The following is a 16,383-nucleotide window of genomic DNA, read 5'->3' on the forward strand; positions in this document are numbered from 1 at the left end:
CTCTTCCTTCTAATTCGTCCTCCCATGTCCATACCTCCTCTTTGGGCTGCTCCTGTTGCCTCTTCTCCTGCTGCACCTTTGGGCGGCTACACTCCCCTGGTTTAGCCCAGGGTCCTCTCCCGTCGAGGATTTCCTCCCATGTCCAGAAATCCTTATTGCGCGTCTCCTCGCGCTGCTCCTGCCTGTTGACACGCTGCTTGGTCCTTTTGTGGGTGGGTGATTCTGTAACGGTTTTCTTCGTGAGAAGGAGAGTCGGACCAAAATGCAGCGTGTAGATTGCGATTCATGTTTAATGAAAAACCACACTAAACACAAACACTACAAAAACAATAAACGTAACAAAAACCTAAACAGCCTATCTGGTGAAAACACATAGACAGGAACAATCACCCACCAACACACAGTGAACCCCAGGCTACCTAAATATGGTTCCCAATCAGAGACAATGATGAACACCTGCCTCTGACTGAGAACCATATCAGGCTGAACATAGAAATAGACAAACAAGACATGAAACATAGAATGCCCACTCAGATCACACCCTGACCAATCAAAACATAGAAAATACAAAGTAAACTATGGTCAGGGCGTGACAGGCAGGACCTGTTTGACATGCATTGATAATCTAACATGGAATCATATACAAATACAATGGGACAAAACAACAAGGCTACCTCTATCTGAAATAGGTGTTCAGTCAACAGTATTCAGAAAAGCTACAGACGATCTAGGTACATAGACAACTATCTAAGAATGTGGCCAAAATGGCACCCTATTCCCTACACAGCTCTATGGGGCCTGGTCAAAAGTAGTGCAGTATATAGGGAATAGGTCAATCATTAGTAAGGACAAATTAACCCTTTAAGGTTGTAGAGCTAATGATAGGAAACACCCTCTATGTTGTTGTAACTTTCCATCCCTCTGTATGAACAACATAAAACACAATGGAAAATGTCAGCAGGCAAGCCAAGTGTGGTACTCATAATGTGAACTTCATCATGACTGTTCTACTTTCTTAGACCTTCCAGATCACAGTGTTCTACTTGAGCAATATGAGTCACACAACTCCCTACTAACAATTAGAACTCCATAACAACACCACTTATCACGTTTGTGACCGGCATCTTTAGACTTGCAGGGACAACAGAGCTTCTCCTGCTCATAACACTAGACTAAACGCTAAACTACTGTATATCGAATAAAATGTTATTGGTTGCGTACACATATTTTGCAGATGTGATCGCGGGTGTAGTGACAGTGCAGTAATAACTAACAATACAAAACAATGCACTCAAGTCCCCCAAATAAAAACAAAGGAATTAAGACATTTTAGAATGAGCAATGTCAAAGTCCGGAATAGAAAAATATATATGTATACGATGTGTGCATAGACAGTATAGACAGTATATGAATAGAAAATGTGTGTACAGCAGGAGTTATATAGGATAGGCCTTGACTAGAATACAGTATATACATATGAAGTGGGTAAAACAGTATGTAAACATTATTAAAGTGACTAGTGTTCAATGACAATGTACATAGGGCGGCAGTCTCTAAGGTGCAGGGTGGAGTAGCGGGTGTTAGCCAGCTAGTAACAGTGACTAAGTTCAGGGCAGGTTACTGGGTGGAGGCCAGCTAGTGGTAACAATTTAACTGTACTGTCTCCACCTTCTAGATGGTAGCGGAGTGAACAGGACGTGGGTCGGGTGGCTGAAGTCCTTGATGATCTTCTTGGCTTTCCTGTGACACCGGGTGCTGTAGATGTCATGGAGGGCAGGCAGTGTGCCCCCTGTGATGCGTTGGGCTGACCGCACCAGTGCAGTTGCCGTACCAGGCGGTGATACAGCTCGACAGGATGATCTCAATGGTGCATCTGTAGTAGTTCACGAGGGACTTACGAGGCCAAGCCGAATTTCTTCAGCCTTCTGAGGTCCACAATCAGCTCCTTCGTTTTGATGACGTTGAGGGAGGAGTGCAGTGGGGAAGGGAGGGCTTTTTCAGAAAAGCATGAAACTTGGCACACTTGTGTAGTTTGGTAGCCTGAACATTTTCCAAAATGGAGCCATGGAATAAAAGGTGGACATGGGTGGCAGGACTTCACCATCCACCATCCAGTCTTTATAACATGTTCCAAAATGCAGCAGGTGATTGTGTATGCACAGCCTAGCCCAGACAGTCTTAGGGTTGAAGTGCAGATTTATTAATTTTCTCAGGGAGTTTATAGACGTTGTTGTGCTTGGTAAGAGACAGGTGTTCACAGGTAAGGCTGGCAGAAGATAGGATGTGCCATGTCAGCACAATCACCGGCAGCTGTCGAAATGAGCAGCAGCAGCAGGAGGGATGAGGAAGGAGTCGCACTAACAGGTCACTAGAGGCAGCCACCACACCTAACCTCCTCAATCCCACCATCCCTCCTCTTTCCCATCCCTCCATCCTCAGCCCTGTGACTGTAACAGGTCACTAGAGATAATCACCATCCCTCCTCTTTCCCCATCCCTCCATCCTCAGCCTTGTGACTGTAACAGGTCACTAGAGATAGTCACCACACCTCATCCTCTTTCCCCATCCCTCCATCCTCAGCCCTGTGACTGTAACAGGTCACTAGAGATATTCACCACACCTCATCCTCTTTCCCCATCCCTCCATCCTCAGCTCTGTGCCAGTGGCCATGCCCCCTAAGAAATGCCATCTGTCTGGTATCGTCAGCCCAGCGCTGGGCAGAGCCGAGCCACTCACCTGGACCACTTCCCTAACTGCTCCCCCTCCACTCTCTCTGCCTTCTGTTCCGTCTCACATCAACAATGGTGAATGCTAACTCTTTACCTTCATTTATAACCTGCCCCAATGCATAGTGCCAACTGTAAAGTTTGGTGGAGAAGGAACAATGGCCTGGGGTTGTTTTTCATGATTCGGGCTAGGTCCCTTAGTTATGATGAAGGGAAATCTTAACGCTACAGCATACAATGACATTCTAGACGATTCAGTGCTTCCAACTTTGTGGCAATAGTTTGGGGAAAGCTCTTTCCTGTTTCAGCATGACAATGCCCCGTGCACAAAGCGAGGTCCATACAGAAATGATTTGTCGAGATTGGTGTGGAAGAACTTGATTGGTCCACAGTCCTGACCTCAACCCCATCGAACACCTTTGGGACAAATTGGAACGCCGACTGCGAGCCAGGCCTAATCGCCAAACATCAGTGCCAGACCTCACTAATGCTCTTGTGACTGAATGGAAGCAAGTCCCCGCAGCAATGTTCCAACATCTAGTGGCTGTTATAGCAGCAAAGGGGGGACCAACTCCATATTAATGGACATGATTTTGGAATGAGATGTTCAACGAGAAGTTGTCCACATACTTTTGGACATGTAGTGTATGTATTCCTACTCAGATGAACTGGCTATGTTTGTCAACAGACAGGGTTAACTATGCTAATAGCTGTTGGGATCGTCCGCACGGATCTAAAGGCATGTCTAACACTAGGATAAACTTCTCCACACGCATTGGGAAGTTGTTACGCTAGGTAGCTGCTGTGCACATTCAGCTGTTGTGGAGAACAGCTTGTTCTAGTTTGTATGTTTGCTTAACCCACCCATCTCTCTACCCAATCCTGTTACTGCTGTTCTCTCTTTCACTCTCTTCTCTCATTCTTCTTCTCTTTCTCTCGTCAGCACAGGAGAAGTGGAGAGCAGAGGAGGCCTACTTACCCACTCCTCTTCCTCATTCCATCCTCCATCCATCCATCCCTCCAACCCCGCAAGCAGCTAGAGGAAAGCCATCAGCTTCAATTACTCAGGATCAGACAGACAAAATGGCACCGGAAGAAATGGCAGCAGTTTTCAGGGCATCCAACCAATTGTGCTAATATGTGGGTTTTTTCGCGTTATTTGTAACATATTTTGTAAATAATGTTTCTGCAACCATATCTTATGGCAAAAAAGAGCTTCTGGATATCAGGACAGCGATCACTCACCTCAGATTAGACAACGTTTTTCTTCAACAAGCAAGACGCACAAGATATTCTCAAAACACTCGACAGGGCCAACATCCCTGTTATTTGCAAGAGGAAGCGACAAAGGTACAGAGGACAAAGAGCCGGATGCCTGGTCAGGACTCGGAAAAAGCGAGTGGGAAAGCTGCCGTTACCGTCAATACTACTCGCCAACTTGCAATCATTGGACAATAAACTAGACGAGGTACGATCACGAATATCCACCAACGGGACATCCAAAACTGTAATATCCTATGTTACACGGAATCGTGGCTGAATGATGACATGGATATTCAGCTAGCGGGATATATGCTGCACCGGCAAGATAGAACAGACGAGGGGGGGGGGGGGGGGGGGGGGGGGTGGTCTGTGCATATTTGTAAACAACAACTGGTGCACGAAATCTAAGGAAGTCTCTAGATTTTTCTCACCTGAAGTAGAGTATATTGTGATAAATTGCAGGCCACACTACTTGCCTAGAGAGTTTTCAGCTATACTTTTTATTTTTTATTTACCACCACAGACAGATTGCGGCACTAAGACCGCACTCAGTCACCTGTATAAGGAAATAAGCAAACAGGAAACCACTCACCCATAGGCGGCGTTCCTAGTGGCCGCAGACATTAATGCAGGGACACTTAAATCAGTTCTACCAAATTTCCATCAACATGTTAAATGTGCAACCAGAGGGGAAAATAATTATAGATCACCTATACTCCACACACAGAAACGCGTACAAAGCTCTCCCTCGCCCTCCATTTGGTAACTCCAACCACAACGCTATCCTCCTGATTCCTGCTTACAAGCAAAAATTAAAGCAGGAAGCAGCAGTGACTCAGTCTATAAAAAAGTGGTCAGATGAAGCAGATGCTAAACTACAGGACTGTTTTGCTATCACAGACTGGAACATGTTCCGGGATTCTTCCGATGGCATAAGAGTAAGACCTTTAAACAGGTCAACATACACAAGGCTGCGGGGCCAGATGGATTACCAAGACGTGTGCTCCGGGCATGTGTTGACCAACTGGCAGGTGTCTTCACTGACATTTTTAACATGTCCCTGATTGAGTCTGTAATACCAACATGTTTCAAGCAGACCACCATAGTCCTGTGCCCAAGAACACAAAGGCAACCTGCCTAAATGACTACAGACCCGTAGCACTCAAGTCCGTAGCCATGAAGTGCTTTGAAAGGTTGGTCATGGCTCACATCAACACCATTATCCCAGAAACCCCATACCCACTCCAATTTGCATACGGTCCAAACAGATCCACAGATGGTGCAATCTCTATTGCACTCCACTCCATTCCCACCTGGACAAAAGGAGCACTTATGTGAGAATGCTATTCATTGACTACAGCTCAGCGTTCAACACCATAGCACCCTCAAAGCTCATCACTAAGCTAAGGATCCTGGGACTAAACACCTCCCTCTGCAACTGGATCCTGAACTTCCTGACGGGCTGCCCTCAAGTGGTGAGGGTAGGTAGCAACACATCTGCCACGCTGATCCTCAACACTGGAGCTCCCCAGGGGTGCGTGCTCAGTCCCCTCCTGCACTCCCTGTTCACCCACGACTGCATGGCCAGGCACGACTCCAACACCATCATTAAGTTTGCAGACGACACAACAGTGGTAGGCCTGATCACCGACAATGACGAGACAGCCTATAGGGAGGAAGACAGAAAACTGGCCGAGTGGTGCAAGAATAAGAACCTATCCCTTAATGTAACCAAGACTAAGGAGATGATTGAGGACTACAGGAAAATAAAGTTAAATAAAGATTAAATAAAGGTGTAAAAAATATATATTAAAAAATTGGCCGAATCGGTGTCCAAAAATACCGATTTCCGATTGTTATGAAACTTGAAATCGGCCCTAATTAATCGGCCCTTCCGATTAATTGGTCGACCTCTAACCTCAATCAGCCGGACTAACCGGTGTCTGTATGTACTTTTATAGCCTCGCTACTGTATATAGCCTGTCTTTTTACTCTTGTTTTATTTATTTACCTACCTATTGTTCACCTAATACCTTTTTTTGCACTATTGGTTAGAGCCTGTAAGTAAGCATTTCACTGTAAGGTCTACAAATGTTGTATTCGGCGCACGTGACAAATAAACTTTGATTTGATATTAGATGACATGGTAACTCCCTGTCCCACTCACCTCTGTCAAAAAAAGGGAAATATATAAAAACACCAGGATGTTTGTGCCTACAAAATCCCTCTGGACTAATATGCTGGCAGATATTTAGTTCTTCAGAAACAACCCCCTCAGCAACAGCAGCATCCCCCCTGCCCTTCTTCCTCCTGAGTCTCTGCTGAGTGCGTACTCCAACTCCCCAACTCCCATCAAACGCCCTTAACCCAGACACCACTCCCCTCAGGTCATCTACGTCACCAGGGGTCAAATTGGAGCCCCAGGTGATTAATATGGCTTCACCTTATCACACACACACAACCCTCTCTATCTGCCTATTGAAGCCCTGTCTCTGTCTGAAGGAATTATTGGTTGATGTTAGAAGAACGACGTCAGTCTTTGCCTATGCCACTGGGATATCGAGAGAATCTAAGAACAGAACTGAATCAAATAAGCTGTGTGAAGGAATGGCCCATGGCAGCATCGGAGGGGGTTGGATCAAAAACATTCAGAGCGCGTCCTTGACAGACAAGCACTACTTTAATGCTATCCTCTACCTCCAAGGTGTTGAATAGAGATTTTATAAAAGTCAGAGGGATATTTCAACCCTGGAGACCAATACAGGTGGGCCTATTAACTCGTTTTGAGAAGTTTTGAGATGTGTGATGTTTCAGCCAGTCTGCAGGACTCAAAACTTGATTTCTAAATATCTGATTTGAGCTGTGGAAATCCTTAATAGTACAAAATAGTTTCATGAATGTATTTGTCATGTTGTAAAACTTGAGAAAGTAAGCTTTTGTCGTCACACACACACACACACATTACACGCTTGCATTGATCTGTTGGTGGGTTAAACCGCTAAACACCTGTTAGCAATAGACAGAGGAAGCAGCAGAGCAGAAGTTCAGCTACATAATTAACACAGACACCAGATCAGCCAATAACAGGTCAGTGGCATGTGGGTCGGCTAGCAACTGGCCGTCTCTGCATAGTTAAGACTGGTGGAAGCTGGGAGCTGTAACTTCACAGTGGCAGAGTGGAAGCTGTAACTTCACAGTGGCTGAGTGGAAGCTGTAACTTCACAGTGGCAGAGTGGAAGCTGGAACTTCACAGTGGCTGAGTGGAAGCTGTAACTTCACAGTGGCAGAGTGGAAGCTGGAACTTCACAGTGGCTGAGTGGAAGCTTGAACTTCACAGTGGCTGAGTGGAAGCTGGAGCTTCACAGTGGATGAGTGGAAGCTGGAACTTCACAGTGGCTGAGTGGAAGCTGGAACTTCACAGTGGCTGAGTGGAAGCTGGAACTTCACAGTGGCTGAGTGGAAGCTGGAACTTCACAGTGGCTGAGTGGAAGCTGGAACTTCACAGTGGCACGGTGCCTGATCTCCGTAACTCAGGGAGATGCTGTGGCTTCACAGTGGTTTGTTTAGCAGTGTGTGTGTGTCTATGTATGTATGTTTGCACACACATCTGAGTGAGTGTGAGTGTTTGTATCTGTGTGTGTTTGTATATGAGTGTGTGCGTACGTGCTTGCGTGTGTGTGTGTGCGAGCATGGCAGGGCAGAGCCTAATCAAGACAGGGGGAAGCTGGGAGTCAAGACTCAGACTCTTTAGTGAATACTGGCACAGCCCTTAAGAAGAGAGAGAGCCTGCGGGGCAGTGACTGCCATGAAGGCCAGAGGAGACTGGAGAAGGCCACACTTTGAACACAGTCATAATAGCTTAAGGTTGCACTGACTGGCAAGTCGTGTGAGAAATCAATTGACAACTCTAATAGGAGCTCTGCAACCATCAGTACTGTTGTACTGTCACTGATTGTTGCTACTATAAATCATCATAAACCATCATAAACCCTGCTCCTGCTTTGAACCAGAGGATTTGTCATCGTGGTCGAAAAGAACAGACAGACTGACGGACAGACTTTCCATCACTTTGCTGTTAGCTATAATCAGGACCACCAGAGAAGAATTTGTCATTATGGCCCAGCAAAGCAACTGTGATAAATGATCTAGCTTAGTGATGAAAGTTCTGATTTCATATTGATAAGATTATAATTAATGGCAATAAATGATGTCATTGAACATGCAGGTGTTAATTTTTGCCAATCAAAATCCCCCCTCCTCTCCAGTGTCATGAATAAAATCTGTAATTTGTGACTAATATCGAGACACACAGCAAGATAAGCAAACTTAGGGATGACATGTCAGCAACAAACGCTGACACTACACATCCAAGTATATCGGACCAAATTATGAAAGACAAGAATTGTACTTTTGAATGCCGTAAAGTCAGTGTGGAAGAGGTGGAAAAATTATTGCTGTCTACCAACAATGACAAGCCACCGGGATCTGACAATCTGGATGGAAAATGATTGATGATAATAGCAGACAATATTGACACTCCTATTTGCCACATCTTCAATTTAAGCCTACTAGAGAGTGTGTGCCCTCAGGCCTGGAGGGAAGATAAAGTCATTCCGCCACCCAAGAATAGTAAAGCCGCCTTTACTGGCTCAAATAGCCGACCAATCAGCCTGTTACCAACCCTTAGTGAACTTCTGGAAAAAATGGTGTTTGACCAAATACAATGCTATTTCACAGTAAACAAATTGACAATAGAAGTTCAGCATGCATATAGGGAAGGACACTCAACAAGCACAGCACTTACAAAAATGACTGATGATTGACTGAGAGAAACTGATGGTAAAATTATTGTGGGGGCTGTCTTGTTAGACTTCAGTGCAGCTTTTGACATTATCGATCATAGTCTGCTGATGGAAAAATGTATGTGTTATGGCTTTACACCCCCTGCTATAATGTGGATAAAGAGTTACTTGTCTAACAGAACACAGAGGGTGTTCATTAATGGAAGCATCTCAAATATAATCCAGTTAGAATCAGGAATTCCCCAGGGTACCTGTTTAGGCCCCTTGCTTTTTTCAATTGTTAGTACAAATTGAAAAAAGCAAGGGGCCTAAACAGGTACCCTGGGGAATTCCTGATTCTAACTGGATTATATTTGAGATGCTTCCATTAATGAACACCCTCTGTGTTCTGTTAGACAAGTAACTATTTATACACATTATAGCAGGGGGTGTAAAGCCATAACACATACATTTTTCCATCAGCAGACTATGATCGATAATGCCACTGACTTTGAGTAAAGCCAGAGTGTCTATGTATGCGGATGACTCAACACTATACACATCAACTACTATAGCGACTGAAATGACAACATTCAGCAAAGAGCTGCAGTAAGTTTCAGAGTGGGTGGCAAGGAATAAGTTAGCCCTAAATATTTCTAAAACTAAAAGCATAGAATTTTTAAAAGCATTGAATTTGGAATAAAACTCTCACTAAACCCTAAACCTCAAATAAACCTTGTAATAAATAATGTAGACATTCAACAAGTTGAGATGACTAAAATCCTTGGAGTTACACTAGATTGTAAACTGTCATGGTCAAAACATATTGATGCAGTAGTAGCTAAGATGGGGAGAAGTATGTCTATAATAAAGTGATGCTCTGCCATCTTAACAGCACCATCAACAAGGCAGGCCCAACAGGCCCTAGTTTTGTCACACCTTGACTACTGTTCAGTTGTGTGGTCAGGTGCCACAAAAAAGGACTTAGGATAATTGCAATTGGCTCAGAACAGGGCAGCACGGCTGGCCCTTGGATGTACATAGAGAGCAGATATTAATAATATGTCAATCTCTCCTGGTTCAAAGTGGAGGAGAGATTGACTTTATCACTACTTTTATTTATGAGAGGTATTGACATGTTGAATGCACCGAGCTGTCTGTCTAAACTACTGGCACACAGCACGTACACCCATGCATACCCCACAATACATGCCACAAGAGGTCTCTTCACAGTCCCCAAGTTCAGAACAGACTATGGGAAGCACAGAGTAGTAAATACAGCAATGACTACATGGAACTCTATTCCACATCAAGTACCTGACGCAAGCAGTAAAATTAGATTTAAAAAACAGATACAAAAACACCTTATGGAACAGCGGGGACCGTGAAGCAACACAAACATTGGCACAGACACATGCATACACACACACACACACACGATAACATATGCACTATACATACACATTCATTTAGTACTGTAGATATGTGGTAGCGGTGGAGTAAGGGCCTGAGGGCACACAGTATGTTGTGAGATCTGTGAATGTATTGTAATGTTTTGTAAACTGTATAAACTGCCTTAATTTTGCTGGACCCCAGGAAGAGTAGATGCTGCTTTGGGGATCCATAATAAACTAAAATACAAATACAAACCCATGTCACAGATTTAAACCTGAGAATATGAGTGGGATTTGAGAAAGTGAAGTACTAAACTGTGTGAGGCTAAGTACAAACCTGGTTTCTCAGGTTATTTTTGCTTTAAGAACACCTCCCTTTACTTTGCTTTGCCCCGTGTTATAATTCTAGGTGATGACTCATAAGCTAGGTCATGGTAACTGAAAAAACATTGTGACGATCGACGCTAAAAACCTCAGAGCCCTTCTGAGACCCATTAAGCCCTGAGCTGTCCCAAAACATTCTGATTCAACATTTCCTGAAGACTATGGTCTAATCTCCGCCCCCGCCCCAATCCTTTCACACACTGCGTTGACACGCCTTAGATAATGACTTAACCGCGCTGCTCAGCCGTGCCACGCCCTAGCCTGGCGTCTGCCAACACAGCCAGGGCTGCCAATGTCTCCCCAACCCAGAACTGTCCACAAAGAGAACGAAGAAAAAGAGAAATGCCAAAGACAACGGAGATAGACTAAGAGAGACTGAATAACGCACAAAAGCACATTATTCAAATCCACACAGCCCAGTTCTAATGTTGAGAGACAAAATCAGCTTTTTTTTTTTTTTTTAAACGAATGTGTTACATAAGACAATGATGGAGTTTGGATGGAGAGCTCGTAGGAAGTGCTGCTGTCCCCGTGGGCAGCTGACAGTTTCTCAATGTTCTGTGTCAAAGGGGTTGAATGAAACGTGGGTGAAGCACAGCAGATGGGAGCAAGAGATGATGTCAGAGCTTTGTGGGATAACCCGCCACCACCTCCCACCTCCCTCTGTTAAGTCCAGCCCTGCTTCAGTTCAAAGTAAACGCTAGACATAACATATGCAGACATGTCATGAAGCCGTTGAATCCACACTGAAATATATACAATTGCCTGACCTTGGAGAGAAGATATTTCGATTGGAGACCAACTTCGGAAGAATTACATTAAAGGCCTCTTTGTGAGGCAATTGTCTTCTTCTAATGGTGAATTCTAAGGCAGTCCGTTCCTGCCACGCCATGTCTCTCCACACCTTTATAACTACAGACAAGCCCCAAAAATAGTCTGCACCGCCAGTCTTATCTCTGACTTTAAACCCAGTTTTGTAGATATTTATGAAACGCACTAAGCATGACTGAATGGGGCCTGCAGGCATTTTTTGGCAAATATCCCGATGCTGAAGCCTGCACTGTACAGTATAAACACAGAACACGCACACACACATACACACACACATGCCAGATACTGCTGCTAATCTTTGTAATCAGTGTGATCTCTTCTCTCTGACAGTGTGTGAGGTGTGGGCTGATGACTCAAAGTTTTCTCTGCTGTCAAGTCTCCAAATCATTGCGAAGAGGCCTTCAAGATGGCCGCTGTGTTGATATATGTTATTTATTAACTTGTACACTATGTGCTGATGTCCACTGAAAGACATGATTGACAGCCTGGGAATCAAACGGCGATGTCGGATCCAAAAAGCCAAAGACCCGTTGGGAGTGCCAGAATGAGTGAGAACATTAACTCCAAAGCCAAATGAACCAGCGAGACAGATTCAATACAAACCGCACTGAGTCAATCAAGTCTTAATGGGAGATTTTTATCTCTGAATTAAAAGCAGCTGCATACAGAAAGGAAGGCCTCTATTGACAAATAGCCAGACATTTGTTTTCTCTCCGATTCTTCATTGAACCATTGTTTTTAGCTGTGGTGCGCGCGTGTGTGTGTGTGTGTGTGTGTGTGTGTGTGTGTGTGTGTGTGTGTGTGTGTGTGTGTGTGTGTGTGTGTGTGTGTGTGTGTGTGTGTGTGTGTGTGTGTGTGTGTGTGTGTGTGTGTGTGTGTGTGTGTGTGTGTGTGTGTGTGTGTGTGAGAGAGAGAGAGATATAGCCATTGTCGTGTCTGTAAGTCTCAGGGTGGCTGGAAACAATATCTCAATTAGACCGGTCGGAGCTCAGAGAGAGGGAGAACTAACCAGAGGCGGTTCATTCTGCTGTTCTGCTGGCTTGGTCTTACCTCATTAAGGCCGAGCAGGGGAGACAAACATCAGCTTTGGGGGATTGATAAACATGGTGGGAGACTAGAGCGAGACTCTAAGGATGAGAAGGATGTGAGGGATGAGAACATAACAGAGGCTCTCTGGTGTGGCACAACTCGGAGCACCACCATTCATCATTCAGGGACGATGGCTTCAAAATGGCTTCCGCCTTGGTTCTCTCTCTCTCTGCACTGCAGTGACCTCCAGCAGAGCACAGCAGCAGAACTTAGGCCATTAAAACACAGGAGAATAGTCCAAAATAGGCTGTTTTCATGAACAGAGATGGGTAGTGGAGTGAAAAAAAACAAAACAAGAGAGAGGGTGAGGAAGGAGAGAGAGTGGAGAGTTTACTTACCCTTAGGAGCGACTGGGACTCCTCCTTGGCGGCCTTGCCTTCGGTGGGTGAGGAGTACTGCTGCACCAGATGCCCGGGCTTCTCGGCACCGCCCTGGGGCTGTCCTGACAGGAAGGCCTTGGTGTCGACCCCCCCCAGGCTGAACACCAGGCCTGGGGAGTCCCTGAGCACCGCTGACCCCCCCTTCTGCTGGTGGTGCTGTTGCTCCTGAGAGGCGGCCACAGCATTGAGTAGATGCAGGGCGCCCTGGGGATACTGGGCCGGACTACCCCTCAGTATGTCCCCGGCCCGCTCCTTAGGCACCCATACTAGGCCTGCTGCGTGGGATTGGGCCTGGGCCTCTCTGGCCTCCACCCATCCCTTGGGGCCCTGGGTGTCCTTCTCGTCCAGGGCCTCACTCTTCACCCCTCCCTCGGCACCCGGCCCTGCCTCAGCGGCGCGACCCTCCGGGGGAACCAGACTGTAGAGCTTGAGGTCGCCCTTGCTCTCCTCCTTGATGCTGAGGGTGGAGGGGGTGGTGGCGGAGCAGCCATTGGTGGTGGCGGAGGAAGCGGAGGGATGAGAGGAGGTGGAGGAATCCTGGCAGTGGGCCGTGTTGAAGTGATCCAGAAGTGATGAGGTGTCAGAGGCCGTAAAGCTGCAGTGGCGGCACCGGCAGCAGCCGTGGACTCTCCTACAGGCGGAAGACAATGGAAGGGTTAATGAAGGAGGGAGGGAGAGTCTACAGGGACAGACATGGAGGGAGGTAGACAATATCAGAGGATGAATAGTGTGCCAGTCTTGACCACGAGAAAGCATTCATCGACAGGCAGTGAGAAATATCATCAGGAAATGAATACCAGCGCAACCTTGGTCAACATGAGTATGTTTTTTAATCAAAACATTATGGGTTCAATCAATTTCAATTGAATGGCTAACTCTATCTCGCGCTCATCTCACAAGCATTCTCCAACCTTCGACCATCATATACTGTATCAAATTCACCAATAATTACGATACACCACATGACAACTTCAGCTAAATAACCAGTTGGGTTTTGCTCAGAACCACAATGAACCATCACAGCAGGTTCAAAATGCTTTCATTTCCTGTTAACGTAGCCATGTCTGCACAGAGATGTCCAATGCATGGATGTCCAAATAAATAAACACAACTTCCTCGCCCACTCCTGTTTATTTTACCAGCATCAAGAGTGCTAGGAGTGTGGCCATTCATCCATAGCCTCAACTTTTCAGACTTATAAGCACGCATGCACGCCTCCAAAAGGCATAGTGATCAAAGAGCAGTTACATTATGAATAACTAACTACATTGTTGAAAAAAGGCATAGTGATCAAAGGGCAGTTACATTATGAATAACTAACTACATTGTTGAAAAAAGGCATAGTGATCAAAGGGCAGTTACATTATGAATAACTAACTAACTACATTGTTGAAAAAAGGCATAGTGATCAAAGGGCAGTTACATTATGAATAACTAACTACATTGTTGAAAAAAGGCATAGTGATCAAAGGGCAGTTACATTATGAATAACTAACTACATTGTTGAAAAAAGGCATAGTGATCAAAGGGCAGTTACATTATGAATAACTAACTACATTGTTGAAAAAAGGCATAGTGATCAAAGGGCAGTTACATTATGAATAACTAACTACATTGTTGAAAAAAGGCATAGTGATCAAAGGGCAGTTACATTATGAATAACTAACTACATTGTTGAAAAAAGGCATAGTGATCAAAGGGCAGTTACATTATGAATAACTAACTACATTGTTGAAAAAAGGCATAGTGATCAAAGGGCAGTTACATTATGAATAACTAACTACATTGTTGAAAAAAGGCATAGTGATCAAAGGGCAGTTACATTATGAATAACTAACTACATTGTTGAAAAAAGGCATAGTGATCAAAGGGCAGTTACATTATGAATAACTAACTACATTGTTGAAAAAAGGCATAGTGATCAAAGGGCAGTTACATTATGAATAACTAACTACATTGTTGAAAAAAGGCATAGTGATCAAAGGGCAGTTACATTATGAATAACTAACTAACTACATTGTTGAAAAAAGGCATAGTGATCAAAGGGCAGTTACATTATGAATAACTAACTACATTGTTGAAAAAAGGCATAGTGATCAAAGGGCAGTTACATTATGAATAACTAACTACATTGTTGAAAAAAGGCATAGTGATCAAAGGGCAGTTACATTATGAATAACTAACTAACTACATTGTTGAAAAAAGGCATAGTGATCAAAGAGCAGTTACATTATGAATAACTAACTACATTGTTGAAAAAAGGCATAGTGATCAAAGGGCAGTTACATTATGAATAACTAACTACATTGTTGAAAAAAGGCAACGTCCTGTCAGCTTCTCTTTAACGCTATCTAGAACCTAAAAGGGTTCTTCGGCTTTCCCCATAGGATAACCCTTTGAAGAACACTTTTTGGTTTCAGGTAGAACCCTTTTGAGTTCCACCCTTTCCAAAAAGGGTTCTACCTGGAACTAAAAAGGGTTATTCTATGGGGAGAGCCGAATAACTAATTTGGAACCCTTTCTTCTCAAAGTTTAATCTAAATATGAAGCAAAAGATATTTAGAATTTCTTCCTCCCACCTACCTCCAACTGAAAGGCAAACAAAACAAACAAAAACAACAACAAAAAGTAATTGTTATTGCATTTGTATTGTTGCATTCTAGGATTTAACACTCACAAATTTAATTTATTCCAAAACGCTATACAGTGCATTTGGAAAGTATTCAGGCCCTTTTACTTTTTCCACATTTTGCCTTAAGTTACAGCCTTATTCTAAAATGTATTAAATTGTTTATTTCTCCCATCAATCTACACACAATACCCATAATGACAAAAATATTTTTTTAAATGTTTGCGAATTTATTAAAGAGAAAAACTGAAATATCACATTTACATACAGTTGAAGTCGGAAGATTACATACACTTCGGTTGGAGTCATTAAAACTAGTTTTTCAACCACTCCACAAATGTCTTGTTAACAAACTATAGTTTTGGCAAGTCGGTTAGGACATCTACTTTGTGCATGACACAATACATTTTTTCCGTTCAATTGTTTACAGACAGATTATTTCACTTATAAATGACTGCATCACAATTCCAGTGGGTCAGAAGTTTACATACACTAAGTTGACTGTGCCTTTAAACAGCTTGGAAAATTCCAGAAAATTATGTCATGGCTTTAGAAGCTTCTGATAGGCTAATTGACATAAATTGAGTCAATTGGGGGTGTACCTGTGGATGTATTTCAAGACCTACCTTCAAACTCAGTGCCTCTTTGCTTGACATCATGGGAAAATCAAGAGAAATCAGCCAAGACCTCAGGAAAAACATGATAGACCTCCACAAGTCTGGTTCATCCTTGGGAGCAATTTCCAAACACCTAAAGGTACCACATGCATCTGTACAAACAATAGTACGTTAGTATAAACACCATGGGACCACGCAGACGTCACACCCCTCAGGAAGGAGACGCATTCTGTCTCATAGAGATGAACGTACTTTGGTGCAAAAAGTGCAAATCTATCCCAGAACAACA

The 16,383-nt window shown here is 44.0% G+C and overlaps 1 protein-coding gene across 4 annotated transcripts in view; it reads right to left on the reverse strand.

Moving 5' to 3' along the window:
* trps1 (trichorhinophalangeal syndrome I) overlaps nt 1-16,383 on the reverse strand; it is a 191,632-nt gene that overhangs the window by 93,584 nt on the left and 81,665 nt on the right. For all 4 annotated transcript variants that reach the window (XM_036971846.1, XM_036971843.1, XM_036971845.1 and 1 more), the window contains exon 5: nt 12,807-13,479. In XM_036971846.1, coding sequence (XP_036827741.1) covers nt 12,807-13,479 — 673 coding nt within the window. The remainder of the gene's footprint in view (nt 1-12,806; nt 13,480-16,383) is intronic.

The sequence above is a fragment of the Oncorhynchus mykiss genome, chromosome 32 (genome assembly GCF_013265735.2).
Source record: "Oncorhynchus mykiss isolate Arlee chromosome 32, USDA_OmykA_1.1, whole genome shotgun sequence".
Classification (NCBI taxonomy): domain Eukaryota; kingdom Metazoa; phylum Chordata; class Actinopteri; order Salmoniformes; family Salmonidae; genus Oncorhynchus; species Oncorhynchus mykiss.